This window comes from Poeciliopsis prolifica, unplaced genomic scaffold, assembly GCF_027474105.1.
Source record: "Poeciliopsis prolifica strain line A6 unplaced genomic scaffold, Auburn_PproV2 SCAFFOLD010, whole genome shotgun sequence".
Taxonomy (NCBI): Eukaryota; Metazoa; Chordata; class Actinopteri; order Cyprinodontiformes; family Poeciliidae; genus Poeciliopsis; species Poeciliopsis prolifica.
The window spans coordinates 4262030-4289765 of NW_026562385.1; the positions used below are offsets into that span (position 1 = coordinate 4262030).

General features: G+C 40.5%; 1 protein-coding gene across 3 annotated transcripts; it reads left to right on the plus strand.

Moving 5' to 3' along the window:
- The first annotated feature begins 2498 nt into the window (after nt 1–2498).
- On the plus strand, nt 2499–27736 carry tex2 (testis expressed 2). 3 transcript variants are annotated; one of them, XM_055035897.1, is made up of 13 exons: nt 2499–3043; nt 4765–4849; nt 13404–15162; nt 16271–16471; nt 17756–18119; nt 18710–18984; nt 20405–20548; nt 20682–20781; nt 21857–21977; nt 22789–22911; nt 23200–23409; nt 23700–23820; nt 24243–27736. In XM_055035897.1, the coding sequence occupies exons 3-13, from the start codon at nt 13426–13428 to the stop codon at nt 24387–24389; spliced, it is 3543 nt and encodes a 1180-aa protein (XP_054891872.1). In that variant the 5' UTR covers nt 2499–3043; nt 4765–4849; nt 13404–13425; the 3' UTR covers nt 24390–27736. The 3 variants fall into 3 exon arrangements, with proteins under 3 accessions (XP_054891872.1, XP_054891874.1, XP_054891873.1); XM_055035899.1 differs by having other exon boundaries at nt 22795–22911; XM_055035898.1 differs by lacking the exon at nt 4765–4849.

The window sequence follows — 27736 nt, forward strand, 5'->3', positions numbered from 1 at the left end:
ATTTCATTCCATTTTGTGTTGATCTGTGACTTAAAAACCAAGCGAAGGAGATGGAAGTCTGTGGCTGTAACGTTGCAAAATGTGAGCAAGTTCAAGGGGCATCAAGTTCAAAGGTTGAATATAAAACCGCCTTCTCTTCTACATGTGTAGTGACACAAGAGCCAAAGGCTTTTGGCCTTCCTAGCTCCCAGAAGTTCCCTCAGTCTCCGCTCCCTGACCTCCTTTCATCCCTTCATCCCTCCGCCTTTCTTCTTTTTATACAAATCAGCCACTCAATGTCATGCACATGTTTTACTGCTATTTGAACTCTGGCAGCGAACTTCAAACAGCTTTCAAAGTGAGCTGAGTTCTTTGCCTCCCCCGCCCCCTCCTCTTGCTTCCTATCGCTGCCTCTTTTTGAGAGAACACAGCCCTGCTTCCAAGTACACCTGATCAGAAGGTCGAGAGATGGGGGATTATGATATGCAAATGAGACTTTGTTATCATGGCTGACATTCGTTATAAAGCCGAACGGGAGGAGCACTGACATGAAAAGGTGGCAACTCTTCCCCCTCCCCTGCCTCTTTTAGCATAAACTCCCCTCTGAAACTCATTGGCCTACCTCAGCCCCTTTTTACACTTAGATCAAAAGGTTACACACAACAAAGAAAGATCTGCAAGAGAAAGCACGTTGCACACACTAATATCTACTTTCACACTGTCAAAACTACTGACTGGTCAGCCAGCATAAGATGTGAAAAAGCGTTGAAGCAAAGAGAGATGTCAGAAATTGTCCAGATGAGACTTGTCGGTTTGTCACTTCTAGCAGAATCCAGTTTCCAGTCACTGCAGAAGACTTTTAAGTCTCTTCTTTACTGCTGATTAGATGCATGCTCAGACGTGTTTACCTTTTTAAAACGGCCCTCTTTTCAGTGGCCATATAGTCGTGCTCAAAGAGCTGAAGCAGAGTGGAGGTCTGAGCTGCTTTCCCAGCTGCTAGCCCAGCCCACCGCCTTGCTGTTGGAAGAAGGGCCTTCATGAACTTCATTAAAGGATAGTTACCGGAGCAGCTGAGAGCCGATTGGCCCGGTGGCCTTTGAGTCCAACCGCAGGGGGTCCCGAGTGCTTTGATGTGTAACAAACTGTTAAATAATCTCTGAGAGCTGGAAGCAGCTCCTGGAGCCTCACAAAAGGCCAAGCACCTGCTATGTAAGTAAAATCCTCTATTGCAGCAATGCAGTAGAGGATTTTACTCTACTGCACCAATTATTTTTGTGATTTTCTTAGCTGTATTTGCATTTAAAAAGTTACAAGGTTAATAATAGATCAGATAAACCCTCAGCTCAGTGCCCAAACCGTTTTAGAATCAGCAGAGCCGGGACAGATCTGGTGTGAGGATCTGACCTTAACTTGATTTGCACATAATCCCACCCACAGCACCACCAACCTCCCGATGAATATACTTGATCTTGTTATTTATTTATTTGCTTGCCATCCATGCTCGGTGTTGCATCCACTGAAAAAGGCTACTGCTTCATTATACATTTTCAAATTTAATTTAATATTTAAGAAGCTCTAAAAATTATTGAATTGGCTTCAAATTCGATCATTTGAATTTGAAGACACTTAAGAAACATCTCAAACACTGAAGACTGAGTGCTGATGTCATCAGAGGATTTTTTGGAGGCTGAATAACCGAAAAAAGTAAGTAAGTAGAAACCTTCAACTTATATCTGATTAAAATACTGCGGTGTATATCTGCAAGGTGAAATCAAAATGAATCCATAAAGCTGATTCAGGCTGATGAATAATTTTTTTTTTTAAAAATTTCACTTGTTGAACAAGCTACTCCATCATGGTGACAGTGTTTTCTTTTTACCACTGGTGTGCATCCATTTTTAAATGTCTTTTTCTTGAGAGGGGTGTTAATGACTCTCACATGTAATACACAAATGCTAAATCCTTAAATAACACAAAAATACAAATCCAGCTTGTTGTGATGCAGCAATTAGAGCCACAATTATGTCAAATCAATTGTCATTTGAGTAAATGTTGACTTTAAAAATATATATTTAAAAAAAATCAAAATCAGTTCAGGACAGAATGTTGAAGAAATGGAACAAATCTCAAGCGTGACCACTAGGTGTCTCCCTGCACCACCGCGGTTCTCCTGCTCTCGTGTTGATGAGGAATAAACAGGCTGTTGATGCATTTCACCTGACGTAGATTAAAACTGCGCTCACATCATCAACGAACTCTTGTTATTTTTGTTGCGTAAGTTATGTTTGTGTGTACGCCGCAGAGAAGTCGGAGCTGACGTCCTGTCGTCCAGGTCAAATTTAGGTGGACGTTTCTCCTCGACACCAGCAGATGGCGACATTTCCAAGCAAATCTGATCAGATTAAACGAACCCAAACTTGGACTCAGCTCCTGTCTGTCTGCCAGTAATTCTGTCAGCTGATCTGAGAGAAAATTGAAAGCTGGTGTTCCGTGTTAATTTCGTTCTACATTTTATTTGTTTGTGGGGTTTTTTTTCTCCCAGCGCAAAGCAAATAGCCTACCAAAATTTTTTTGGGGGGTGCGGGGGGCTTTTTCGAATACCACTGTCCACATTTTTGCTTTTTAAAGACAGCGCAGGGTTTTGTCAGCGGAGGGAAATCCGCGTCTGACTGGCACGCTGCAAAGCCGTGACGCAATCCACGCTCCGCTGCTGCAACACAATAAAATATGAATCGCCAATGCGCCGACGGTCCGAGCCGCTCCGTAAGAATCATTCAAGGAAGGTGAGGAGGGGGGTGTGGCGCCAAACCAACCCACCCGTTTACCAAAACAATACACGCCCCGTGGCCCTTGCATGTGGAGCGTTTAGTAAAGCCGGAACCGGGAGCCAGGTGTGATCGGCAAGCCTTCGGCGGCTCGGCGCCCTCCGTCTCCTCTCCTCTCCTCTGCAGGCTGCAGGCAGCAGAAGGCGCTCCGAGCGGGGAATCTCATCGCATTACGCAGATTCGGAACCTCGATGCTGGGCAACGCAGCAGATTGAGGACGGGGATGCGATAAGTGGAAGGTAAGACTGATCACACGCCAAACAAACAAACAATAAATACATAGATAAATAAATGGGGAGAGGACCTTTAAATAGATCCGAATCATAGGAGGAGAGAAATCAACAGGGATGTTGTCCTCCTTTTTGCACCAGCCTCGCTGTTTCTGGATGCCACAGTGCTGTCCAGCATCATGGAACATGTCTCTGTGCCCGCACAGTGTAAGCCATGGACTGTCTTTTTAGCTTTGTGGCGTGGGGCCCAATAAGTCACGGCTGCCATGGAGAATGGGTTTATTCTTGGAAGTGTCACCGGTGAACTCAGTGAGCTCCTCATTACCCATGCAGCCCACTGTGAGCTGCTCAGGTTGGTGAGGGCTGCTGATGCTGCTGATGCTGCTGCTCAGTCCTGTCTCCTCCTCTGGGTTCCCCTCTGAGCAGCAGGCCACAGAATCACAGCCACTGGACAGATCAGCAGTGGGTTCATTCTACAGGTCTGGAGGGAGAGGACTTCTTCCAAAAGTGCGATTAATTACAAGAAAATGTTAAAATATCTGTCTGATTTTTTTTTTTTTTTTGCATTATTTTTTTCCTCAAGGATTTAGAAGCCACTGACATATTTTTTTCAGTATTGTTTTGTATTGGCCTTCATCAAGCTTCCCATAAACTCTCACCAGTTTCCCTGTCCTGCCAAAGACAAGGCTCTCCACTGCATAATGCTGCCACCACTGTGCTTCCCTGTGAGGATTGTGTTGGTAACATTTAGTTGTTTTTCATCGGAATAAAATAGGTTTCCTTATTAAATAACTCTAATACCACCATTTGAAATGGTTAATGTCTTTTGATCTGCCAAATGCTCTCTCAGATAAAGTTGGCTAAATCTTGATTTCCATTGGATAATCAGGAACCAATCGGTAGTAAGCCTTATTAAGCTGTTTAAATTGCTTTAGGCACAGAAATGTTACAGTGGATGTGGCGTCTGAAGAGATTAAACTCCAGTCTATTTGGAATAAGAAGGAAGACAGAGACTCAAACCACAACAGGAAACCAAGCTATAAATTCCTTTAAATAAATAAATAAATAAAAAGGACTGAAGTCCTGTGACATGACCTCAAATGGACCATTCATGCTGAAAACTGTTCAATGTAGCTGAAACCTTTTTTAATGCAAATATTCACTCTAGTTTTCTGACTGTTATTAACGTGCTTAAAACTGCAAATAGAAATGGATTTAAGGGAATTACATTTATTATAAAAAGTACTTCAAATGGTTCCCTAATGAAGATAAGTCTCCCTCAGAGACGTACATTTTGATACTTCTGTAAAACAATATTTTCATTTAGGATTAAAATTAAGATTTCTTGTTATTCTGATCTTTTTCATTATTAGATTTTAAACCACTTTGCATTAGCTATATCTTTTTCACTCTTTCTCTTTATATTTTCCTTTCAGTCAGTGAGGCCTTCTTGTAATCTTTTACATTTGAATTTTAACCTTCTGGTTAGAATTTGATCAGGATGCCTCAAGAGAAGATGCATCCTAGATGTACAGGGTTAAACGTAACTCGTCGTTTCAGATCCAAACATCTTTTTAATCCCCTTCACGGCAAATGAGGATTGAGATTAATTACAGTTAACTCAGACAGATGGATCACACTGCCACTAATATATTTTAATTATGTAATTTCCTGCCCTCGAGTAACAAATTTAGCAGATTATCTTTCTCTCTCTCTCTCTGTATGTGCAGGCTCATTCCCACTCTGATCTGTGGCAAGGCTGTCAGTGCAGATTGTGTCTCTCAAGAGGAGAGTGAATGCCTCTAAAACATCAAGGTGAAAACAAGACACACTTGTGCTTTCCTCCTTTAACCTTGAGCATTCATGTGTGTTGGTGGTGGTGTGGGAAGTGAGTCACGGCCTTGACCAGCCTCGCTTTTCCTCACTTTAATCTTCTCCATCTTAACTTCTCCTCCGTTTCTCCATGTTTCCACGCTGCGTTGTGGATGCAGAGCAAGTTGACAGGGAGCAGCGTTTCCTGTATTTGATGGGATAAACTGCTGTGAGGGTAGAAGCAAACAGTGGCATCTGGACCATTTGAATTAGCTATTGTTGTTGGTTGAATGAGGGCTTCAGCAACGGCAGGTTGTGGCCTCTGTTACCCAGGAGATTCCGGGAAATGCGTCCAGTTAACACAGAAATAACAGTAGATTAGGGCGTGGAGGACACTAAAGCTGATTGGACTTGCCTGTGTTTATACCATGTCTGTGTTTACAGGCTTCTGTGATGCGGGCAGTGAGCGTTTCATCTTTAGCCACAGCTCATATGCTGTTAAATTCATCCTCAGGGTGTTTGGCTAGCTGTCTCTTAGTCATCAGTCAGCTCCATCCACCTCATCTTTAAAGCCATGCGTTGGGGCTGGAATATTTCATATATGCTGCCATGGTGTTGAATTTGAAGTTTACTGGTGCAGATTTTTAAGTCCTGTTTGACTGCAGCACATTGTGGACAAAGACGAGAAATGTTTTGAATGCAATTCTTGGAAACAGTTCTCTAAAGACAATTGCAATGTCTGTGTATTTTTCTTATTCACATATAGGTTGTCTAAATGTCCTTTGTCCTTTCTTCCTTAGAGCTTTATACATTTTTCTACCTTACAGCTACAAGCTTAAGTTTCTTATACTGGTATTCATGGTCTATAGTTAATCTTAGTTAGACTGGATGGAGAGCATATTTGAAATATTTGCCATTAATTTTCAGTTGGATTAATGTTTGGACTTTGACTAGGTCATCCCAACAAACGAACGTGATGTGGTTTCCAGGTCTGACTGGAGGTTTGAGAATATTGTCCTGCCATAAGGTGAAACTTTCTCATATAGTTTTTAGCCTCCATCAAATTTTCTTCCACATGCCACCGTGTTTCACTGTGGAGATGGTGGGTTTAAGGGCGAATGTTAGGCACCGTTCACAAAACGTTTCAAGTTGTGATTTTCAGGCAGCTGTTAAGTCAACCAGGTGTGGTTTTGCCTCTGACTTACCAACACTGAAGGAGTGAGGATGAGCTGGCGGCGACATCTCGAGTGTGGGATGCAGTGATGAAAGGTGGTTGTGTGGCCAGCTGGTTGGGTTATTTTTGTGTGAAAACACCTCATATTTGAGGCACATCCTTTCTTGCCATTGACACTGTGACACACAAAACCCCACTGCTTGAAAACTGAACAAAAGTGAAAAGGTGCCACACATACTCACATGCTTAACCTTAATATTTGATGTGCAACACATCCATCTTGCTGAGCCCCAACATGGTGAGGCCTCTTGAATGCTGCTCTAAATAATCCTGTCCTTGAATAGTCAGATTAGACTGATGGTCTTGTCTTTCAACTCAATTTGATACACCCAATTTGATTTAGGGGTCTCAAAATAAATGTATCTGAGCTGTGAAGGAGAAGAAATAACCCCAGCTTTTGAGGGAGACCTAACATTTGCTTCACATCATGCAACCTGTCAGAATGCTGCTACACATTGGAAGTTTTACTCTGCAGCTGCTAAATATCAAATGTCCCCTCTGTATATATATATATATTTACGCTCTGATATTAAACACAGCAGACAGTCTGATTTCCTTTTTTTTAATCTTGCTAAAAAGAAGCTGTCATGCAACACAATTTGAGCAGTTGTATACATAGAGCATGGAGCTTATAGCACTCTCACTGTCAAAATGAAGCTGCTTGTGGGGTATCCGTCAGCGCTTGTCACAGTGACGGGCAGCCACAACTGCTACAGCTCATGAGTTTTAATGGTGCCGCAGCTGCTAGCTTGGTGCTAGTCCACGTATAGAGCCGAGGAATGCTCTTTGCCAGGATATGAAATAAATCATTCTGGGCGATGACAAATAAATAATCCACTTCTACTTTCAGAAGATCTTTGGCAGCTGCAAGACAAAGCTGTTAAGCATAAGATTGCTGTTAATGGGAAACTTAAACGGAAGCAGTTAGAGGCTGGAGCTTCCCTCCTGTTGCGACTATCGCAGCAAACAGGAAGTTCCAGCACCAGATAGAAACGAGGAAGTTTGCTCGATCATACACAAATATTTGATCCACACACAAAATATGACCTTTCGGGATAAAGTTCAAGCGAACTGACTCAAAAGTACAGAAAGTGCACACTTTTGGTTCTTTGATAATTTCCTTACATAACACTGATGAGATCTAGTATCTTTGAAAAGTTACAGTTTGAGAAAGTTATCTTTGCATCTGTGTTGTGTCATCTACTCTGCTGGGGAAATAAACTGCCATGATTAGCATGAATTATTTCACCATTCATGTTTAACGGTTTCAGTTGCTCAAGAGGATGGGCCCTCTATATGAGTATTTAAAAAAAAAAATCATTTTATAATAAACCTGATAAGTTTCGCTGCTTATCCTCATAGGCAAGGAACTTGTTCAGAGTAGGAAGGTTGAAAGTTAACCTCCACATCTGGGATCATAGCTCTTAACAGAAATATTTATTAGACTACAACTAAAACTGCCTGGCCTCGTTTTTTAAAATCAAAATCAAAGCCTCAGTTGAAGTACCATCCAGCACTTGTTGGTGGACTAAAGACAAAAACATATTTAACTATTCTCTAAATCCACACACACGTTTGATGTTTTCCTGTTTTCCTTCTTCGTTCCTCTGTGTGTTGAGTAATTGGATGGATTATATCTAAAACCAAAACCCTGAAGCTGTTTGGGTTTCATCAGCAGCAGTTACACAGATTATAAATTTCTCAATGCCTTCGAATGTTTGAATGTTTTGATCTCTAAACTGTCAAACTGGGTTATGTGGCGCGGAGCGTCAATATCCAATGCAAATCTTTTACTTGGCATGAAATCCGCTTGGCGCCTCTTGAGCAAATAATCTCTTCCTAATGATGAAAATCAGCACCTTTTTATCTCAGTGTTTACAGGCAAGACTGCAGTGCAGAGCGGGAGTCGTCTGGAGAAAGTGTGTCCCAAATTCATTGAAATGATGTAAAAACATTTCTCACTTTCTTCCTCCCATCCATCTCATCTAAGATTGAGGATTTATTTCGCAATCCAAACATGTTTGAAAACGCACGCTGTGTGTCTTTCACTGCAGATCTTCTTCTAACTCTCTTTTTATGAAGTGAGGAGAACAGAACAAAAGGAGGGTAGAGGGATAAGTGCAGACACAGATAAAGAGCTTCGCTGTTGGCTTGGCAACCACCCAATCATGTGCATCGTGATGTTTGAAGTGATGATGGGAGGGAAGGAAAACTGGCTTGATCCTGCAGAGTCCTGTCAGTGCTCTTCATCTCTGTTTGCTTAATTGTTTTTTGTTTTTTATCGTTGTCCTGCTGGAGCTTCATGACTCATAGCATGGAGACTCACCGTCAAAGCGCTTCTTTGAGGCCTGCTGAAGCTCATCGTTCTGAACTCAGGTTTAGGACAGTGTTAGGATTGGTTTCTGTGTTTCCTCCCATGTGGGAAGGATTCACTGCAGGCGGTGTATTTTCACAAATAAAACTCCCTAAACAAAGTTCAGGAAAGTAAGTCCCCTCCCAAGTCAGGTGAACAAACTGCTCTGTGAAGGCCTCAGAGGTTTGTTAGAAAACATCAACAAACACAATTATAAAGATGAAAGATTACAGCAGACAGGTCAGGGAAATAAAAATGTTGAGCAATTTAAGACAAGGTCACTAATGGCAACTTCACTAATCTTACTTTTATGGAGTTGCAAGAAGAAAACTATGTTGAAGGAAATCCATCATAGTTGTTTTCTGAGGTTTATCACAAATCATGTTGGGGTCATGCCAAGCATGTAGAAGAAGGTGCTCTTGACAAATGAGACCATAATTAATTTTTTTGGCCAGCTCTTTAAATGCTTTGTGTGACAGAAAACAGACAACAACTAAATATGTCATGACCACCTGTAAACATGATGGTGGCAGCATTATGCTGTGGGGAGGCAGATAAAGGTTGACTGGAAGTTGACAGAGCTTCTTACTAGAAGTTCACCAGGTAAACATTACTAAACTTAGAACAAAAGTTATTATTGGATAGTACGTATAAAACAAGAAAAACAGATTTAAGGTAAGTCATTCAAGAAGAAGAGCAGAGACTCTCTTCTGGCTGGCAGCGTTGCCACTTCCTGTAGGAGTGAAGTGGTTTTCCTTCAAGAGGCTCCAGTCAGCTTCAGAGTCCAGGCCCACTGGCACGGCATCTTCCTGACGGGCCGCTCAGAGGACGGTAATGTGTAATTATGGCCTAGTCAAAGTTCAGACTTGAATCCAATTGAAAATCTGTGTCAAGACTTGATTTATATTTATGTTCATACAGATGGAACAAAGTTGATCCAAAAACATTTCCACTTGTAACTGCAGCCAAAGGTTGCTTTACAGAGTGTTGACTCATGGGAGGTTGAATACAAATGCATGCCACACTTTTCAGATTTTCCTCTTTTTTTTTTTTTTTAAAGATTCTTTTTACTTCACAATTGTGCATTTTCTTGTGTGTGTGTGTGTGTTCTCTAAGTGCCGGCTGCCGTTTCTACTGTGTTAAAAATCTTTGAGAAAATATTTTTAGAAACAATCAATATTGTTTCTAAGCCTTTTTCATGGTTTAATGTTCAGTCATTTTTGGTATTGATCAATCTGTAAAAGTTGATTTCCTTTCTGACTGAGAATATTTTATCATCACTAAGCAATAAAATGCCTTTTCTATTAACATTTTGTCTCCTGTAGTGAGTCCTCAATGTGGGCATGCAGGTGTCAGGAGATCAGCACCATCACAGCCACTCTAAGCTATTTTCGAATCAAGCAGAGTTTGTACAGATAAAAGCTTTGGCTCTCTTCTTCTTTTTCACTTCCTGTGGTTGCCATGTTGCCGTTGTCATAGTTCGCTTGACTTTTCCACCTTTGTCTCGTTACCCTTTTATGTGCAGGTGCAGAGAATGTTGAGTCGCTATAACTTCCCTTTTCCCCCCCGGTTGTTTCCCAGCCTCTTTTCTTCTTCATGTGTTCTTTGGTGGTTTCTGTTCTGAACCAAACTGACAGAAGAGCCGTGCAAGATTGAGAATATTGTTGCTATCGAGCAAATATTTTGTATCTCTGTTTTTGTTTCTTTTTTTGTTTGTTTGTTTTTACACCTTTTCATCTGCCTGCGGTTTCATCAATATATCTCAAAACAATATGTCCCACAATAACTTCTGGGACAATTTATAGTCCACCAAAATTTGTTATTGTGACAAATTTGTTTTTGTGTATATAGATATATGCAGTGAGAGTGAATATTCATGAGCTTACAACCTTTAAGACAAGTTTCTTATGCATGTATGTATAACTATCTTTGACTTTGCAGGCTTCATTTAACAGTAAAAGATAACATAAGCAGACTGCTTTAGGAAAGGCTCTCAGTTACATGAGTGTGGAGCTCATTCCCTTTTTGGTGCACAGAATTATAACTATAATGAGCTACCATCCTGCAACTTTCTTCTTCTTCTTGTTCTTCTATTTTTATGGTGGTTGGCAAACTTATAGTTCGTTACCGCCCCCTTTAAGTATGGATTAGTTGTTTTATTTACTATATTCCTCCCAAAATACCCATTCTTCTAAAGTACTGCTAAAAACTATATCCTGAGTTGACTTTTGAAGCAATTATCTGATTTACTTTTAGTCTGATTTAAGTTTCTAATTATTCTTTCATGAGTATATTTATTTCATTCTAAAATACCGTTTCTTACTGTTTCTATTTGTCCACAATAATTACATCTACATATACATGTTACTATTGTATTTTACATGCATTCCTGTGATAAAATACCTGAGTTAAAAGCCTTAATTTCCTCCCCAGCAGTATTAAGGCTAAATATTATGTTTTGAATTTATTTTTAGCAGTGTTGTCGGAATGGACATTATATAAAGACATTTTCTGGATTACTTTGCAAAGTACTCCTTCCAAACCTTTTTTCCATTTTTTTTTGTCTTCTTGAACCAGAGTGTCTTATAGTCACCTTCTTTTACAGAGTTTTTCAGTCTCGTATATCATTCTTCTACCTTGCTGCTTTAACCTCCCTCCCCTTCTCTCTCATCTCCCGGGTTCTGGCTTGAGCTGATTAGAATGGCCCTGCTTGCTTTGATTAATTGGATGAGCCTTGTCTCACTGCCAGTCTCTTCTCCTCTCCACTGCTCTCCAATTGTCTCCTTCTCATCCACAGGCAGCTAAAACAAACACAAAGCTTTTAATGAAAGTGGTGCTTTGAAAACACGGACTAACTGAAGCTGCGGGTGAGCCAGCACACAAAGAGTATTTCTTCTAATGTTGCAAGTGGCCTTTATAGAAGACTTTTAGCTACTATGTAATACTAATAGAGAAGATGTCATATAAACTACAAAATGTGTTATACATCTTAAGAAATTCAGACGGTTTAAAAAAAGCAAAAACTTTATATAAATTGTGTTTATCCATTTTCTTAAAGGGATATTTACTCCTCAGAATCCTGTATTTACATTGATTCAGTGGGCAAAGCTGTGTCTCATTTGTCTTTTCACTGCGCCCTGCTGAACTTGACTCCAGGAAAGCTTGAAACTGCTGCTCTCTGTTCTCTCTGTCAACCTACTCCATGTTTCAAATTGTCCTTCAGGTGTCAGACAACAGCCACCTCCATTTCTGTGGCCCTGTCTTCCAGCCCATTTGTCTCCTCTGCCCATTATTTGCACACATCTTTGCCTCTCGTTTCTCTCTCTCTTTCTCTCTTGGTCATTGCTTTTTCCTTGCCTTTCTTAGAATTTCTCTTCAGAAGTTTGTCCATGAAAGGTCTTCTGATGACTCCTCAACCCCCTTGGGCTTTTCTTGACCAATCTTCCCTTTCCTCGTTCTCATTCTGTCTGATCTGCCCCTAGCAAACCCATACCAAAATAAAAACGTTTGTGCAGAAAACCCTATTGTACCACAATAGAGTTGAAAGGTTGACTGGGAAAGTCAAATGCTCTGTTATTTCACCCAGGCAAAATACAATCTCTGTAGATGCGGTGCCAGCCAGAGAGCCCCCGAGGGATGCTGAGGCTTTCTCCGAAATGCAGGCAATCACAAGAGCTAACTGCTATGTTGTTTTGCTCCGTCCCTCCCCCTTCTTCCATTACGAACCATTTCTATCTTCAATCCAAAAGCCTGAAAGCCACAGGCTGTTTGCAGAGTGTGTGTCTCTTTGTGCATGTGTGTAATGTTAACTAAGGATGATGGACTCTATACAACGTGGAAGAATAAACGGGCCTGATAAAATAGTATGAGACTGCTTCGTTTTGCAAATTCATTGCATGACAAATGACTTTTCCAACTGTACAAAGAATATTCAGTGAATACTTTTTTCTGTTGAACAGCTACTTTGCTGCAACATCATGTCTTATGGTTAGTTTTGCTTGTAGTTGTCTTCTGGATCATTAGAAATTAAAAGGTTGTAGATCAACAGATTGTCATACGTCTGCCTGTTAATATTTTTTTATTGAATATTTGCCCACTTCCCTATGTCTGTCATGGATATTTTTGTTTTACCAGATTAGAATAATTTATTATTCACTCTTAATTTGCTTGTGAGAGTGGTTATCGAAGCTGAAGGCCTCATAGTACTCATTCATAAAGCAAAAATAATTTAGATGAAGTAAAACAATATATTGTTTGTGTAAAACCATTGCTGGCAACTCTAAAGACTTCATCACATTGGCAGCTGTTGATGCAGACGCTGTAGCTTCTGAAATAATAGCAGCAATTGTTGTTTCAGTAAATGGCTGTATGTCTGATAAACAGGCATGTCCTATGCTTTCAACATGTCAAAAGGTAAAGAATTGATTATATTTTTAAAAACTTACTTGAGCTACTGAAGCCTTTCAGTGAGCAGTGGAGTTTATACAGGGGTCTACAATACTCAGCTTTTTTTATGTTCTATTTGTCTTTATTAGCAAGCTAATTTACATTATAGCTAAATGATCCTGAATATTTTATGAGCTAAATATTCAGCTTGAAGATTAAATGTTTAATTTGGAAAGTATTTAAATATGACTTTATAAAGTAATATTTAGCTCAGACTTAAACTTTGTTTGAAACTCAACATTCAGCTTCCTGACTAAATATTTAATTTGAAAGCTAAATATTTAGCCTGTGAATTACGAAGAACATGTCAAAAATATGACTTTAAAAACTAAACTCCTGCATTTTTTTGACAGTTTAAATAAACCAGAAATATTGATGTCAATTTCTTTTCACTGTGTAATCTTGCATACAACACCTATGGTTCTCTAGGGATCTTACCATAACTTCTCAATGCTCCTTACCTTTCTTCATCTTTGAAGCTGTTTTTGTGCTCAACAGTTGCTATCTCCCTTTCTCTCTTTCAGGCTGTGAGCCCTGTGGAGGGTGATGATGAGCAGCCAGGGCAACAGCAGAAAGGGAAGTGGCCAGCATGCTGACACTCCTCCTCCACGTCATGCACCAGGACCCAAGTTGCAGGTGCAGCGCTCCCACTCTCGTGACACTATCACCATCCACTTCTCCGCTCTAGGAAAGGAGGAGGAAGATGAGGAAGAAGAACTCTATGGGTTATCTGTTGAATGTGCTGCTGCTAAATCTGTTCTCGATGGTGCTGCAGGATCTCAAAGCCAAAGCACAGGGACTCATGGCCCATCTGTTACCAAAGGCTTGGAGGCAAAAGAGGAGCTAGGGGTGGAGTCTGTTGATGCGGAGATCTTCTCTGGATCTCTAATGCCCGTTTCATCTGCCATCCTTCCTGCGCAGACATTGGACTCGCATCCACACACAGCCTCTCTTGCAATGACTGTTAACCCTGTTTCAACTCACTCCCACCTGAGCGCCACTTCTCCTGCCAGCTCTTCCTGGGCATCCGATCGACCAGCCCAACCCCCTTTGATTAGTTCCACTTCTTCTTCCCCTTGTAAATCTGCAGCCCTTTCCTCTTCCAAGCCTTTTCTCAGCCTTGTTCAATCTTTGTCAAATGACGTCGACTCTCGAGAAACCGCTCCTGTAATTGCTACTGTCGTACCCCCACCTGCCAGACACAGACACTTAATGAAATCTTTTGTTAAGTCCCTCTCCACGGACACTTCAAAGGGCGAACATCATGAAGGGCCTCTTCAGCACCATTCTCACCACCAGCAAACGCAGCCAACCCACCGCACTCCGCCTCGCAACATGCAGCTTTTCAAGCAGTTTTCCCAGCCTCGCTTGTCTTCCTGCCCTGTCGCAGTCACTCAAGCAGGCGGAGACTCCAAAACAGCACCTTCTTCGCCTATTATGTCCCCAGATGGGAGATCTTTCTTTAAGGTCCAGGAGGTGGAGGCCAGGATAGAAGACACCAAGAGGCGTTTGTCAGAGGTGATGTCAGATCCCTTGCAGCTTTTTAGTAAGATTATTGGGGATGAGTCCGGTGTGGGGCCTGCTGGGAGTGCAGCTCATCGGGCCAAGTCACTCTCCTCCAGTGCGTCGGAGCTCAGTGGAGTAACTGCGGTAAATGGACATACAGAAGCTAACAACAACTATAGCATCAAAGAAGAGGGCGCTGAAGGGGAAGAAGAGGAGGAGACTCCTGTGGAAAAGGGCCCTGACTCGTCTTTTTTCTCTTTCCCATCACTGTCTCTTGCACCAGCTCTCACCCAGGCCTCGTCATCTACTCTCCACAGGTCTCCCTCTCTCACTCTGGGACGCTGCTCCATGTCAGCCCTTGTCGCTCGACAGGAAGATGAGGACTTCTGTGAACTGTACAGCGAGGACTTCGAGCTGTGCACAGATACTGAGACACCAGATGGGGAACGATCTATCTCTCGGCAGCCTCATACTGGTAGCACTGGTTTGGATAGTGAACTGGATGCAGAAGAGGAAGGACTGGTGGAAGAAATGGAGAATGTGCCTGTGACTGGCCTCATCTTCTTAACACAGTTGTTGTATTTGTACTTAGTCCTTCCAGTGCCTCCATGTGTATGTTCTGTGTTACATGGGATAGTAGTTGGGTTCATGCTGGCCCTGCTGGTCCTTTGGCTGTCTGCTCCTCGATGCTCCTCATCAGGGACCGGAACAAGGAGATGGAGGAAAGACCAGCGACATGTTCCCCAGCTGAATGTCAAAGAACCAGGAATATTCAAGGTGAGAGTCAAACGAAGCACCTCAGAGTCAGAATGGGGAAACAAAATAGTCAAAGGGACATCATATGAAAATTAAAAAACTGCTTTGAAGGATTTGTCTTGTCTTTGTTTTGAGTCTAACTATAAAGGAAGTCAAGTTTTACCAGCAGTAAAATTCAGTGACATTTATGTACAATCCCAGCAGCATGTCAGGGTAGTTTTAGGATAACATCTTGCTGCGTAAGCTTTCAGATGTTTGCATAGATAAGCTCAGATCTGTTTAGATGAAAAGTTATTTCCGCTGCTTTTATTTCAACTGTGAATAAACTTTATTTAATCATTACTGACTACTGCTGTCCTGAACAGTTTGTTCAGTGCAGCACATTTGAAGCACCTTTTGGTTTCATTTCAAATCTTGGCTTAATTGGACGTTGATCTACAGTTTTTGGACATTTGGTGTGGTGATTGCCTGCAGAATTCATAGCAGGATTAACTGTAATTCCCCAGATGCTCAAAATTTAGATTTTTACGCTTCATTTATTTTCCCTTGCCATTGTCTCGCAAAGTACCAACATCCCTTCTGATATTTTAAATCAATACATTTTTTTGTGTGTGGAGTGGTAATCTAAGAATCTAATTGTACCCAACCTCTTAAAAGTTGCAATAGAATATTGATATAGGAGCATCACTGCAATTATTTTTATATTCTTAGTCAAACCCATTGAACTCTGCAGAAAGTACGTTGAGAAATGCTTAGTACTTTGACAAAGTTATGTAAGCATGTGTACTTGTAGGTGCCAAGCTTGTTGCAAAGGAGAGCCTCGTGGCTAAAGGGCACAGCCTGTTCCAAAACAGGAGCTCTGTGGATATGTTGAACATGATGCCTGATGATAGAGCCGACAGCGATCAGAATAGAGAAGCAGCAGCAGGAAGAATGAAGTTTCTCTTTTATTTTTCTTCTAAGCCTGAATAACTATTATGACAATATCTTTACATTATGCGGCATAAGAAAAATCTGTTCTGATTTCGTAGTAGAGAACTCATGTCTTGCACCTACGAGAATGTCTTTCTGATGGTAGCTGCTTCCAGTATCGGTTGTTATAGCAACCTTCTCATGCTGCAACCTGCAGGGCTGGATGAATGAGATCCAGAGCTACGACCCAGAGATGTACCACGCCACCTTGACCCACTCTGTTTACATCCGCTTGGAGGGTTCCGTTCTGCGTCTTTCCAAGCCCAACAGGAACATCTCCCGCCGTGCCGCACACAACGAGCCTAAACCTGACGTCACCTACATTAGTCAGAAGATCTACGATCTGACCGACAGCAGGGTGAGGTGCTTATGGAGGCATGGTGTATGCGGTTCATCAAAATAGGTTTTATTTTTTTTTTTTTAACCTGCATGGAAGAAGACATGAAATATTTATTGTCCAATTTGTGTGTTGGATTACAAGCACAGCAGATGGTTGCCTCATATTTGCTTTCACCTGATTGTGTGTTTTTTAACTGGCTGAAATCATTGCTGAATCTACTCCTTTTAATGTCTTATCTAGGAATAAAATTCATTTTACAACTAAAACAACTTTTCTTCAGCTTACATTGATTTAAACAAAGGCAGAACTCAAAAATAAACATTACTAACAGGGGAGTTTTAAACCGGCAATAAAATAAAAAGCAATAAAATTCAACAAAGCTTGAAGCACACAGTGATACTTAATGTAGAGCATATCTTTGTTAAAAACTAGATGCAATTAAAATTTCACTGGGCTTCAACACATAGTCATCTGACTGAAAACCCAAGAAGGCAGAGCAGACACTCGGTCACTAGAAGCCTAAAGTTTTCATTCAATATCTGCAAACTGGGAGCAAGGAGCTCTTCCGATACAATGGGGAGCAATGCAATTCTCACTTTCTGATATCATGAAGTCATGTACTAAGGAGAGGTCAGAAGGAAAAAGCTTAAACAGGAGAATTGTGATTTCCATTGGCTTGACCCATCTGTGGTCCAGGAATGGTAGTCAAAACCAGAAAAAAAAACACATTTAAACTTTTAAAATGAGCCCATAAAACATTAATGTATAATGAACACTTAGGTTGTAGGATTTACATTTTCTTTATTGATATATTTGTTCTGATTTCTATGACCATGTTTGAAAAACAAGATTTCCGATACAAGCAGTAGCAATGGTAGAATACCCAGAATCTGCTGCAGAAATTTTATATTCCTTGTGGGCTAGAAACTCTTGGCAACGTCCCAAAATGAGCCAGAGAGTCTTACTAGAAAGAGTATTTCTTTCAGTCTGAGACTTCTAAACCCAACAAAGCCAGGTTGGTTAAAGCATGTATCTGTAAATCATAGATGTCACTCATTAAATGATTTGTTTATAATTTATCTGATTCACTTCATTCAAAAGTGAAAACATTAGTGATGATGACCCTGATTATCCTACAGAAACCTTAATTTCACCTAAATATCAGACAGGGACATAAGAAGACCCAGTTCATCCTTGGAATTCTACCTGTATGCAAAAACTTGAGCCTATAAAGAATGGCCATTCGACTGTCCAAAAATCTTTAACCTGTATGTTTAAATTATTTCACTCCCAACTCAACAGATCTACCTGATGCCCCAGAGTTTGGCTAGAAAGAGGGTTTGGAACAAGAAGTATCCCATTTGCATTGAACTGGCAAAACAGGAGGACTTCATGTCAAAAGCAGAGGGAGAAAGATCTGAAGCTGGGGACGAGAGAACCTCTGGACTGGGTGAGAAGCTCGAACGAACGGACAAAGCTGAAAAAGCAGACGTTTGCACTTCAGCGGAGGAGCAGAGAAGGCTGACCATTGGAGGAGGGGATCTGACAATCTACCTGTTTGGGAGGACTGGTCGGGAAAAGGAGGAATGGTTTCGGAGGTTTCTTCTGGCATCCCAGATGAAGTCGGAGGGGAGAGGTGGCAGCCTGTCTGGCATCTGCAAGAGTGGTGAGATGACTTCACGGCCACAGCTCTTGAGGTGTATGCATGACGTGCACAGTGGAGTATTTTAGATTATCCATCTCTCTCCTATGCACTCCCCACAGTCAGAATCACCATTATTTTGAGCATGTAACTGCACTGCAATCAGATCTGTGTGTAAGCCTCAGCTTAGGGACTACCAATCCCCTGAACCGAGCGAACAGCAGAGTGTGAATGGGTCAGCAGGATTACATGCACAGGGGAGTAGCATATTATAGCATTGGTTTCCTCAGTGAGATATAAGCCTGTAAGGATAAGACCTCATACAAAAAGAAACATAGCATTTCTGGATCCAAGCAGAACACGTTGGACTCAGTTACTGTAGATGATTTAAATATGTGCTGTTTCCGGGGTATTATAAATAGATTATGCAAATATTGTGCTGCAATGCATTGTGAATAAGGAATGCAAAATAGATGCTAATCAGTCAGGCTTTCTCACAATTTTTAAGAAATGAATGATGAATGAAGGAATAATTCTTCCTGATGCATAATCTGTATCACAGTTCTTCCATTATGTTTCCATTACATTCCACTTTTTCCTCCCGCCTCTTCCAGCCTTCTTGTCCGCTCACAGCCGCAGTGGCAGCATCCAGTCGGCCGGAGGCCCGGAGGCTGACAGCAGGGGCAGCAGCAGGGGAAGCCAGGAGGAGCTGTCTCAGCCTCGGCACAGAGAGACCCCCGCCTCTCTCTCCAGTGGCTCAGCTGGGGGGATTAAGCAGAAGATGCTGTTGGACTATAACATCTACATGGCCAAATATGTTAACCCCCAGGCACTGCCCGCCGACAGCCCCGGGCACACCCCTGAGAACAGCCCTAAAGCTACCAAAAAGGTATGATGGGTTCATTTGAAAATGAAAATAACTTGTGAGAACATCTGCTCGGGGGCTGCTCACAAGCAGACCAATGGGGTTCCGAGTGGGTCCAGCTTTCATAGTATTGATGTCCTGCTTTGACAATTTGCTCTAAATAAGTTAGATTGAAATCCAGAGCTTTGCAAAGCTCTTGACAACCCTTGAACTATTCCTCATTTTCTGCACATCTAGAGTTAGAAATTGTGTCTCATCTTTTTTGCTCAAATTCAGCCAGGTTTGGAGTTAGCTTATAGATTGAAACTCTGAGCAGCAGTTGTCCGTATCTTGCCATAGATTACAAAATTGATTTAGGACTTGACTTTTACTAGGTCATCCTAATCCATTCTATAAACTAACCCATTTGATGGTTGTATTTCAGGCTTATTATCCTGCTGGAAGGTGAATTTTTGACTCAGTTTTTGTTCTTTTGCAGAAAGTGCTTTTTGTTTAGTGATGGTTGTTTAGTAATGTGGCCTCTCACCCAGGATGACACTGTTTGAGGACTGCACAGCCTCTCAACAAAATAATGTTTAGCTGCACCCTGAACATATTTTTCTCATGGCATGTTTAACAGCCAAAGGGAACTACTTTTGTTATGCTCAGTGTAAGCATTAAATATAGCTATAAACCACAGATGCTGAAGTTGATGTTTGTTTAAAGTTGTTGAATGCCCACAGTAAAAAGAGAAGTAACAATACAGAGTGACAGTTATCTGTTTTGATTTTTGATTTTCGGTGTTAGTTCATCACCAAACAGTGTTTTGCAAATAACTAATACAAAGTTTAATTTTGGTCACATTTCACCTTTTTCTTCATATTTCCACTTGGCAGTCTGTTGACGGGACTTATGTATTCTTTATCTACAAGTTTTAAACAATACATTACTACCATTTGTTTTACATAAAATCTCAATAAAATTAATTAAGCTCTATTGGTTGTAATGTGAGCAAGCTCAGTCCGTATTAGGAGTTTTGGTTTCTTGTTTGATATTTTGATTTCTTTGGGGTTTATTTTCTTGGGAAAAAGTCACTGTAATATTTTCCATGAGCATGTTGGAAATAGAGAATGACAGGGTTATCAAAATGGTTAGCAGGGTCACTTCACTGCTCATAGGCGCTGTCTGTTTAACCCTTTTAAATTCAGCCTTTGGCCTTTTTAGAGAGCTACCTGCCCTTTCACACACAACATAGAGCGCCTGAGGCAGGGGGATCTGCAGCAGAGAAGCATCAACAAACACAGACATGATCAGATGCAGTTTGATAAGGTGGAGCTGGGTTGCATGCAGAAACTGCAGAGGTAGCCGGGCAGCTGAGTCTGGTACTGTCTCCATGGAGGAGAATGATGATGTGTTGGCAACCTTGTATTAACAAGACGAAAGCTGATGTGTGCATGTCCTTCAGTTACCCAGGAGTTCAGAGGAGGCTGCAGAGCCAGAGGCCTGGGTCAACGCCTTTCTGGGGAGGATATTCTGGGATTTCTTACGAGAGAAGTACTGGGCCGATGTTGTCTCCAAAAAGATCCAAATGAAGCTCAGTAAAATCAGGGTGAGTCATGCCACAAGTCTGCATAAATTACCCTAACACGCAGAAGCAATTCATATGAAAACGCTACAAGCAGTTGTGTGACTATAAATTGTTTTTCACCTCTTAATCTCCCAATTTGACCCCTGTGCTTCAGCTGCCATATGTAATGAATGAGCTGACTTTGACGGAGCTGGACATGGGATTCTCAGTTCCTAAGATCCTCCGTGCCTCCAAGCCCTCAGTGGACCACCAAGGTAGGGGATATATTATATATATATTTTAACTTCTCTACGATTTTCCAACTGCTGTCTGCTGAGTTCCTTGGTTGTCAAGATGTTTGTTCACTGGTGTTCAACAAAAAAAAAAAAAAGAAAAAACTTCCGAGGCCTTCTGAAGTGTAAAATTACACTTGTGCCACTGTTCATTAGTCAACAACTGGCTGCAGCAATTTAGATTTAAGAATTAGAGAGTAAATGAGGTAGAATACATATGTATGCAACAAATATTAGAAGTGTATTTGCGCATTCATATGTGTTGCTTCTGCCACACAAAATACAAATAAAAGCATTACAATTTGTGGTTGTAATGTGATGAAATTCAGAAAAGTTTAAGATACATTAAATTACGTATCTGCATTGCACTTTATAATGCAATGTAGATATTTATTTTCTCAACATTTAGTTTTTTTTTTACTTTTCATCCCAGTGGATTAAGACATCCTGCTTCCACTGCAGTCCTGCCTGTTTGTGTGCTGTGCAATATAAAACCACAGTAATTAAACTTCACATCTTGGATCCCTTGATCCTTCACTGAAATGCTGACTCCTCCTGCCACCCTTAGCCACAGTTATGACCAAGAAATTGAGTTTTTAAGTACCAGGGCGCACAGGATTGTCAACAAATGTTAAAAATGTTCAGATTTTGTTGAGCTCAGTTAAGAGAAGCAACATAAATGCTGACAGTGTAATCTGAACGACTTGCTTTCATCTAAACCTTGTTTCCGCACTATCTGCAAGGCGGAGAAAACAAAAAACAGGAAGATTAGCTAAATAAAATAATTTTACTTGCTGCAGAAATGAGGACTCATTGAGCAAGGAGCAGGTATTAAAATCTGAATTATCATCCCCCCACCTAACAATAAGCTTAATTCCACAGAGCTGGCATTTATATAGTTTTTTATAGGAATGGTTATTCTTCCCTTTATCTATTAAAGGCCTTACAGCAATTGCATATCAGAGCCTCTCTTATTTCAATGAGTGACAATTGTAAACCTTTCTGCATCTGGTAAACACTTGATAGTTTTCTGTATTTTCCCTCTTTCTCCTTCCAGGTCTTTGGTTTGATCTGGAAGTCTCCTATACGGGCTCCTTCCTTATGACACTAGAAACCAAGCTGAACCTGGCCCGCCTGGGGAAAGAAGGCGAAGGACTCGGGGATCATGGCAAAGAATGGTGAGAGTTTTACTTACAATTTTAACTTTTGACTTTAAGAGATTATGGCACATTCCAAGTACTACTTTCAATGTGTTTTACTGGTATTATATGTGACAGTTTAATTGAAGTATATTGTGAAATGGAACAAATTTGTTTACTTTTACTCAATTTACGCAAATAATCTAGGAAATTTTGCATTTACATGCATTTATCCTCCTTTAATATTTTTTTTTTTTTTTTTTTTGCAATCAATTGCATTCAGACGACAGCCAAATGACTGAGATCCAGATCTAATGTGCAATAATTGTTACAGGACAAGTATTATATGTACACTCTACAAATATTGTCCTTATGGAGGAGTGATAAAAGGAAAGTTACCATTGAAACTGCCATAGGAAGTCCAAGCCCTAAACAAACTGGAAGCTAACTCAGCAGATCTGCACATAGGACCATATTAACTATTGTATGTTTTTCACCATTCCTACCTTTTTGGTGTTGACTCTTCATCCTCCTCCTCTCTTTGTACACTAATCCCCTCTTTTGGACGCCTACACTCATGGATTTGTCCAATGCAATGAATGGTGAGTTTGGGAATGGATGCCTACAAGTGCCTGTCAACGGAACAATATATTGTTTTGTTTTTGGGTTGTTTTTTTTTTTGCACTGGACGTTTTGGATTTTTACTTTGGATCAGTGGAATTTTACCTCTAGGTATTTATTTTAGTTGCAGTTCATTAAACAGAAGTGGGTCGTGTCCAAACCTGTTTTGTGTGAAGCTATCATGGTCTGACCTTCAAGCAGTCACTGTATGTTTATGTTGCCGCGACAGGTCCAGGCCACGGACATACTGTCTGGCCGACAGCGATGAGGAGTCATCCAGTGCTGGCTCATCAGATGAGGAGGATCCCCCCGAACTGCTCAGTGACAAACCCAATCTGCCTGCATCAGAGGGGTGAGCAAGTGTCTCTTTACAGGAGACATGGACACAAATCTGAATTAAAAACTGCTCAGATTTAAATCAACAGTGATGTTTTAAAGCACTTCAGGTCCGTTCACCCACTCATTCCCACAGGTTTGAAGGCTTGCTGCTGATTTAATGTATCACTCAGTCCCCTCCCCATCACCATCGTGGGTGCTGAGTAGCAGGAGATGCTGTTATGAATAAATGATGATCCTGACTCACTCCTTTTCTAAACCCCCCCTCCTCCGTCTTCTCTGTTTCCATCCTCTGTCCTTGTAGCTACGTAGGAGGCCACAGACCGAGCAAGATCATGCGCTTTGTGGACAAGATAGCCAAGTCCAAATACTTCCAAAAGGCAACTGAGACCGAGTTTATCAAGAAGAAGATGGAGGAGGTGTCTAACACACCTCTCTTGCTCACTGTGGAGGTGCAAGAGTGCAGGGGGACACTAAGTGTCAACATCCCACCTCCCCCTACGGACAGGATATGGTATGTTCAGGAGCACACCAAAAAATGGGTTATTGTGGGCTGGGATTGAGTGGGAGTCTTGGAATAAGAGCATAACAGTGCGCCCTCTGCTGGACACCTGTAGACACGCATACGTTCACAAAATATGAATGCAACTGCAGCAACAACAGCGTGTTTTTTGATCCAATTCAGTATTATGCATCACTCTGTTAGTCATATATATCAATAGATATGAAAAGTCAGTCAAAGATCTTGTAACCTAAACGTTTTAACAACTTGTGACAAGAAAAATATGTCCATTTGATTTTCAGGTACGGTTTTCGGAGTCCTCCCCATCTGGAGCTGAAAGCACGACCCAAACTGGGTGAGAGAGAAGTCACTCTGGTTCATGTGACGGAGTGGATCGAGAAGAAATTGGATCAGGAGTTCCAGGTAATCAAAACTCAATTTTCCAAGCTCAAGAGGCGAGTTGTTTAGTTCACTTATAAATGCTTCTAGAAGCATTTAAAAGCTCTCTGTCTGTCTTGACTGTTTACCAATCATCACAACCAGATAAATGATATGCCTGGTATGTGAATGCAAACTGCTAAGGGTCTCTGTTATGTTCACCACATGTCTACATTTACCTCTGCCTGTCTCTTCAAGGGCTGTTATTATGTACAACCCCCTTCAATCAGGGCGCCAGTAAAATATAGCACTGTGCTGCACATGGTTGTGTGTTGTGGATGAGCATCTGGTTTTTTATTTATTTATTTTAAATCTATCTTGTGTTTTAGAGGCAACAAAGCAGGATTTGAAAATTCATTTTTCTTTCGTTTTTTGTGTGTGAGCTAATCGTCTTTCTTCTCCTGCAGAAAATATTTGTGATGCCAAACATGGATGACATATGGCTACCCATAATGCACTCTGCCATGGATATGCGCTCAAATGCCAACTTGACTGTGACAAACAATGCCTTGAAGGATCCAGAGCCGGAAGAGTCTGAGTTCTCTGATGTGTGAAAGTTGTTCAAATGTGGGGCGGCAGGCATTTCATGATACGATGATTCAGGACGCCCAAAACATCTGTTGGAAACTAAAGGTGCAGCTGCAGCCCTGGCCAGTTCTAATTTCTTTGTTTTTCAATGCTACTGTTTCAATAGATGGTTAACAGTAAAAACAAAACAAAACAAAAAAAAGAACAAAAAAAAAAAACAATCATCCAAAAAAAAACTTAAAAGCAAGATGATGAGTTCTTTTATTTTTAAATGAAAGCAGGAGAATAGAAGGAGAATGTGACGCTGTTACCATCTGATTACACTTCTTTGGTCTGTTTATGACATTCAGTATTCGTTCAGTCTGATGAAGCGGGTCAAGCTAAAATACAGCAACCTCCACAATTACTGGAATGACAAGTAAAATGAGAAAAAACCTCACAATAATGTAATTTATCTATTACTATTGTTACATAATCCCATGCTGAAAACCTCCAGAAAAATCCAACCCTTAATTTGAAAGCATCTATTTGACAAGACAAGAAAAAAAAACCCTCACAAAATAATTGGTGCTACAATATTTGACACTTCCCTTAAAAAAGTAACTAACATTCTTTTCTCACTTTACATTTTACTTTTAAAGGTTGATCAGTATTTAGAAACATTTGGTAAGTATGACGAGACTTTTGTGTCTATGTAAGACATCTGACACAAAAGAATATACATTTGAAGTACTTTTCAAAATGGGAAAGACAAGAAAGCATCTCATTATAGTATGTGACCGGGATGTTTTTATCTGCATAGCTAAAGACATGCCAACTCTGCTTAATTCATCAATATCTACAATGAGAGAAATGTTAAAATTTTTGAGACAAAAGGAAATGTTCATGAGAATGGATGATGATCTTCCATTTCTTGCCACAACACCGTAAGTCGGATTGTAAGGGAGGGAAAGAAAATGTCTTATCATGAACTAACCCCCTTCAACCAGGGCAACAAATGGTGACATTTTGGGGTTACCAAGACTTTGTCCCAACCAGTAGACCCCATGCAGATGTCAACCAGTTGTTTCAAAGGACTGCAGGGAAGAAGCTTTTTCTGTCCTGTCAGAATATACACACTTATTTGGAGTTATGTGCTTGGTCTAATAAGATTTTTTTTCTTTGGCAAACACTTCATGAGGATTTGGCATGACACAAAAATTGAATATCTTAAAATGCATTTCATGCACATTCTTACACAAGGGGGTGGACATGTGACACAGTGGGTCTATTCCCTTCTACAGCCCATTCAAGCTGGAAATGCTAAGAGGTTGTATATAGAAATCTGGAGTGTCCTGCCAGAAAACTAAAAATGGACTGTAAAGTCAAGGTTGTGTAAATTGTTAATGGAAGAAAAGTAAATAAGTGTCACCCCCACCTATTTACTTTTACCCAAATACATTTTTTTGTTGTTTTATTTTTTTTTTCAGAGATGTTGTGCTGCTGCAATAAAAGGTGCAGTTCTTTTTATTTATTTTTTCCTTACCAGTAAGTGTGGAGGATACTGTAACACAACAAATAGCCATCCTGAGACAGCAAGAGGAACCATATAACCTGTGATGTGTAGCTGTACCTAACATGATTGTTGGACAGTGTTAACTTTTTCTGTGAAGTTGCTAAATGATGAGTGTCTTATTGTTACTGTTATGAGGATTTGCTAGAACTGTGGCCACCTATGAAGACCAAGGATAAAATATTTTTTTAAAAATGCCCGTTTGAGGAGTTTCCTTAGACCCGATCACTTATCAAGCATACAGTGGATTGCAAAGGTGTAAGATTTTGCAACACAAAAAAATATTCCACCTTTATGCATTGTTTATGCTGTACAATTCGGCTGAAAATAATTCAGATCTTTTTGAGGTAAAACATTTTTAAAAAATGTGCAAAAACAGATAAAATTGTGTTAGTTGTCTGGTTGGTTTCTCGTATCAGTCGGCTAAATCAAAAGTTGCATCAAAATAGTAATATAATAGTCTGGATACTTTTGCAACCAAGTTATTGCACTTTTTTAAATTCTTAATTTTCCCAAGAGTTATTAGTTTGTTTCAGTGAAATTGTACATAAGGTGGACAAAGTTTGGAGACGATTCCTTTTTTGTTTTGGTTTTTTTTACATCACAAATCCCAACAGGGGTATGAACATTTTTAGATCCACTGCACTTTTCATACCATTCTTTTATCAGCAGACCACATTGCTTTCTGGTACATATATGCAAACCAATCCATGGTTTATAAATGGTTTCATAGTACACAGGTGGTCCATTAAAATCCATCATGGCAACTATGCTATCATACAGCTAGTGTGCTTTGTACTGTGGAATAGAAATTTGAGCTAAAATGGGCTGGTTGTAGGAAATGAGGCAAACAAAATGACTCAAGCTCTGTTGGTATCTTGAATGTATAAATAAAAGGAACTCCTCAGCTCTCCAAGCAAACACTTTCACTGACAACATGTTTCTGAGCAACATGTTTCAAGCTACATCCAGAGTTGACTAAAAGTAATAATTTTCTTTTTGTATTGCCAAAGGGAATATAGAAGGTGTGAAATAAAAGCAATCTGTTAAAAACTTTCTGCTTTCGCTGAGGTGACGCACAGCCAGTGTTTCAACAACTGCAATTGAAAATGAGGATAAATCAGTGAGACTCTTTCTGTACAGCAGGAAACAGAAACCTCAAGCAGCAACGCAGAGCTGGAAGTTTTGGGTGTAATAAATCTAGTTTTATTGAAATAAACAGCATTCTGGATATCAGCCATATTATTTAGTGTTGTCTGCAGTCATACAGCTAAAGAATGCCGTTTCATTTTCATTTATTTGCTGCTCTGTTATTTGTCTTTAAAAAGCAGCGCCACCAATAGTTTAGAAACCCCTGAAACTTTTCCTGTCTGCTTCAGAGGTGACTTTATGTATTTTTTATGTTCAAATAGATGTGTGTTGGCTAACAAATGAGGCAGAAAGTGCCTTTGAGATAATCAAACATTCCTTCATAGTGATCCACTTCATTTCTTGCATTAGTTATTGAACTCTTCTTGTGCCATTACCGTCTTTTAAGACATGCCTGTTGTTTTTCACCTTTCTTTGCAGTTCATTTGCACATTGACCAAGATATCAGGCTATTCTGTTCTGTGATATTGCAGAAATGCTACTGTTCTGTTTATTGTGGATCAATAAAAACAATTTATTTGGAAAAGAAATGTCTTGATTTTGGGGGAAAAAAGTGAGAAATGATTCAAGATGTGCACCCATGTTTGGGCAGCAAGGCATGCAAACACACGTGACATCTTGCGATTCAGCAATACATCAAATGTGTGGTTTGGTTTATGGAGATATACTGGT

Bases quoted from the DNA above. Each gene is read 5' to 3' on its own strand.
- tex2 (XM_055035897.1), top strand. From the start codon at position 13,426: ATGATGAGCAGCCAGGGCAACAGCAGAAAGGGAAGTGGCCAGCATGCT. The intron at 20,549-20,681 runs GTGAGTCATGCC...CCTGTGCTTCAG, and splicing joins TGAAGCTCAGTAAAATCAGG to CTGCCATATGTAATGAATGA. The intron at 21,978-22,788 runs GTGAGAGTTTTA...TTGCCGCGACAG, and splicing joins GGGGATCATGGCAAAGAATG to GTCCAGGCCACGGACATACT.